A 3,459-nucleotide genomic window follows, 5' to 3' on the forward strand; every position below is an offset into this window, starting at 1 on the left:
GTTGACGGTTACGTGCAATAAAATCTAATTCGTAAAATTAAAATTCTGTTTGTCTGTCTATCCGGAACAGTTGGAGACAAAGCGCTTAAAAAATATGTAGAGGAAGCACAGTTGACATTTCACTTGAAACCTGGTGTCCGATAGCCAAAGTAATAAATAAACAAATAATTCAAACACTGCGAAGTGGACATCACTTGTCAAATTTGACAACGAGATATTGCCGTATATAGAAGTTACCGGTGAAAAAATGTTGTTCCTTATGTCTTGTCTACATATTTCTTAAATGTCTTTGGTTGGAGGCGATATTATAACTTGACGGGAAGCTAACTGTTGTGTGCGGGAGTATTGTACACGTATTTTTGACCGATTACCCAAAAGAAGGAGATACTCAAATCGTCTGTATGTTTGTTTTTTTATTTATTTAAAAATCCAACTCCGCGCTGACAAATTCGCGATGCACCATTACTTTTGAATATATAATTTTTACATTACTATTCATCGTGTTACTTGTTCCAAATAAAATAAACTTACAGTCAATATCAGTCACGATATTTATGTTTGAAATAAAGCATTTTTTTTTTTCATCCTTACTCATCAATATTGAAATGCAGATCATTCCAGTGTTTCTTAAATGTTCTTCTTTAAAACATTGATTTATAAAAAATGGTATATTCGTTGAATATAATACCTGTTTACATAATTCCAGTCCAGTGATCAAAATCAGCCCTACATCGGAATCTTACATTTAACACTTCAAACAACAAAACGAATTGAATAGCGGCTCTTTAATATCAGTTATGGGTTATTATTATTCTGAGATCAATAAGAAAGTAATTCAGTTCGAAAATTAATATTTATTTATTGTGTTCGTTAATGTAAGGAGAAAGATCCTAATAAAGAAAAAAAAATATCTTAGATATAAAAATATATTCTGGAAGGGTAGTTATTTAATTCCCTTTTTTAATTTTGTGCGGGCAAAGTCACGGGAAAATAGTTAGCCAGTAAAGTAAATTAAGTGTCATTTACTCGCCGAAATATGTCTGCTCTAATATTTAGATTGAACATTTTGTTTCTATTAATATCCATTAAATAATTATTAAGCATTAAACAAAACAATACTTTAACTTACTAACCTATCTACTACAACCTAAAAATATAATATAATATGTATTAAAAAATATGTATAACCTTAAAAATTTGAAGTAAGATTTTGCATTGTCGTATAACTTGCGACCCACGAATTTATTTCGCACAATAAAAAATTTGCACGCCTCTATTAAAGCGCCTTCGATCGAGCAGCTGTTGCCAGTCTCTCCACAGAGGACAATCAATTGGAAAAAACATTCAGATTTGCAAGGAATCTTTTTGAAGTTGGTTAAATATTATCAAAATATGTTACTAAGTAGGTGTTTTGTTCGTGGTTTTAGAATTTGGTATGTATCTCTTTTAAAATATAATGAAATGATATAATGTTTTAAACCAAAATAAAATGTATTTATTGTGTAAAATAACTCTAGTCATATAATATAATATTATAAATGCGAAAGTTACGATGGATGGATGTTTGTTAGTTTTTATAGCCTAAACGGCTTTACGGATCTCCATAAAATTTGGCACAGGTTTAGAGCATAGTCTGAAAGAATACATAGGCTACTTTTATCCAGAGAATAGTTACGGTTCCCGAGGGGTTTATTAATTTATTCTTCGAGTGTTGAGTCGATCGTTTTGCAGCGTTTCAACATATCTTATTGAAATTTGACACAGATATAGAGCAAAGTCTGAAGTACGCATGGGATAAGGTTCATCTCCGAGAAATGTCCGGTTCCCGAGGGATACGCAGCTTTTTGTTATTTAAATAGTTCGTATGTTTTCTAATATCTAGGTGACGAAGTCGCGGGCAACAGCTAGTTGATAATAAAGACTACAACTGACTATGATCTTTATGCCTAGTTCGCACTAGGCTAGAATTTAAGTCGAGTATCAAGTTATTTATTAGTTAAAATTCTCTCATCTAGTTATAATATGATTTTCTAATTTATTCCACAGATGTTTTGTTGTTCAGATACGTTTTTAAATACAAAATTACTCGCTACTCGAATCAATTACTAGCCCAGTGTGAATTATGCATTATTATATTTATGAATATATTTTTTATTTGTTAAAATCGGACACCATACTGTGCGCTTAAACGATAGCTATTGAGATCCTCTAACTCCACAAAGTCGTTGATCCATCACCCTGTATAATCCAGGAAAGAAGGATGAAAAGGCAAGGATTTATAGACATCTGGATTTTCTCATTCTTTATTAACCAACAAATCCTATTTTACGATTTCTGAAACGACTATTTGTTGTTTTTTCAGTATTGTCGATTGCTGCACATACCTATATTTTACTTTATAATTCTTTCTTATACGTTGACGTATTTTCCTATTTTTTTTAAATCAGGCACAGTGCAGCAGTTCAACAAAAGCAAACTTCAAAAGCCGATTGGTTGGAGCGGACACAACGATTTAATAATACCGTTCAAAAAATCGTATCTGATGTGATAGCCAACGGTGAAGTTGGTAAAACACCATCTCTAGCCAAACGATTAACTAAGGTAAAAGTTAATAATTCAACAAATTATTACAAAGCAATATTTATAACAGAAAAACAGTACTTTCTAATGTTTCCAATTGGTTGTTAATAATTACACTGCGGAGGACGAATCATCATCATCATCACCAGCTCACTATATGTCCCCACCGAGGGACTCAAAGCCTACCCTACCTAAGTAAGGGTGTGACTAGGACATAGTCAACCGTGCTGGCCCACTGTGGGTTGGTTTTTTTTTATTTGCACCACCTGTGGTCTTCTTGCTTAGCAAGAAATTTTATTAGACTAAATTTGCCGACTTGTTCTTTTTTTATAATTCTTATCCTGCGGCATTCATTGATTATATAGTTCTATTTCCATATAGTTGTCTTTTACTTCTTTTTTATTACATTACATTACATATTACATTAATTTTCGTATATGTCAATTTGTTTCTCTATTTTTTTGTGTTACATTACATGACATATTGCATTAATTTTCGTATATCGGCGTAGATCGTCCCGGCTAATAGTGCAACCAATTTATCCGGACTCTGCACAGCTCCATCCTCCACTAGTAGTTCCACTGCGATGCCCTTAGCAGTAGCTTATGGACGAGCGCGCTATAGAGTCCCACTTTTGCCGTATGGGACAGTCAGAATGCTATGTGCCCCTTTTCCTTTTGCCCGGCTCGGTTACAGTGCCAGCAGACGGGTACCTTTTCATCCAAACGGGAGGGGCACTTCGCACAGTCGTGCTCCCCTCCGCAGTGGCTATAGAGGTCCACCGTCTCTTCACAGTACTTTCGGCCGTGGCCGAATTCCAGGCAGCGGGTGCACTGACCCTGGATATCGATGAAGATAGTCCCCGCCTCGATTAGCTTT

The 3,459-nt window shown here is 34.3% G+C and overlaps 1 protein-coding gene across 1 annotated transcript in view; it reads left to right on the forward strand.

Annotated features, from left to right (window-relative positions):
* Positions 1-1,320: 1,320 nt before the first annotated feature.
* The window catches only part of LOC106102590 (farnesyl pyrophosphate synthase 2-like), a 6,136-nt gene continuing 3,997 nt past the window's right edge, over positions 1,321-3,459 (forward strand). The window contains exons 1-2 of the mRNA XM_013282115.1: positions 1,321-1,433; positions 2,448-2,601. Of these exons, the coding sequence (XP_013137569.1) occupies positions 1,393-1,433; positions 2,448-2,601 (195 nt within the window). The 5' untranslated portion in view covers positions 1,321-1,392. The remainder of the gene's footprint in view (positions 1,434-2,447; positions 2,602-3,459) is intronic.

Source organism: Papilio polytes, unplaced genomic scaffold, assembly GCF_000836215.1.
Source record: "Papilio polytes unplaced genomic scaffold, Ppol_1.0 DF823923.1, whole genome shotgun sequence".
Lineage (NCBI taxonomy): Eukaryota > Metazoa > Arthropoda > Insecta > Lepidoptera > Papilionidae > Papilio > Papilio polytes.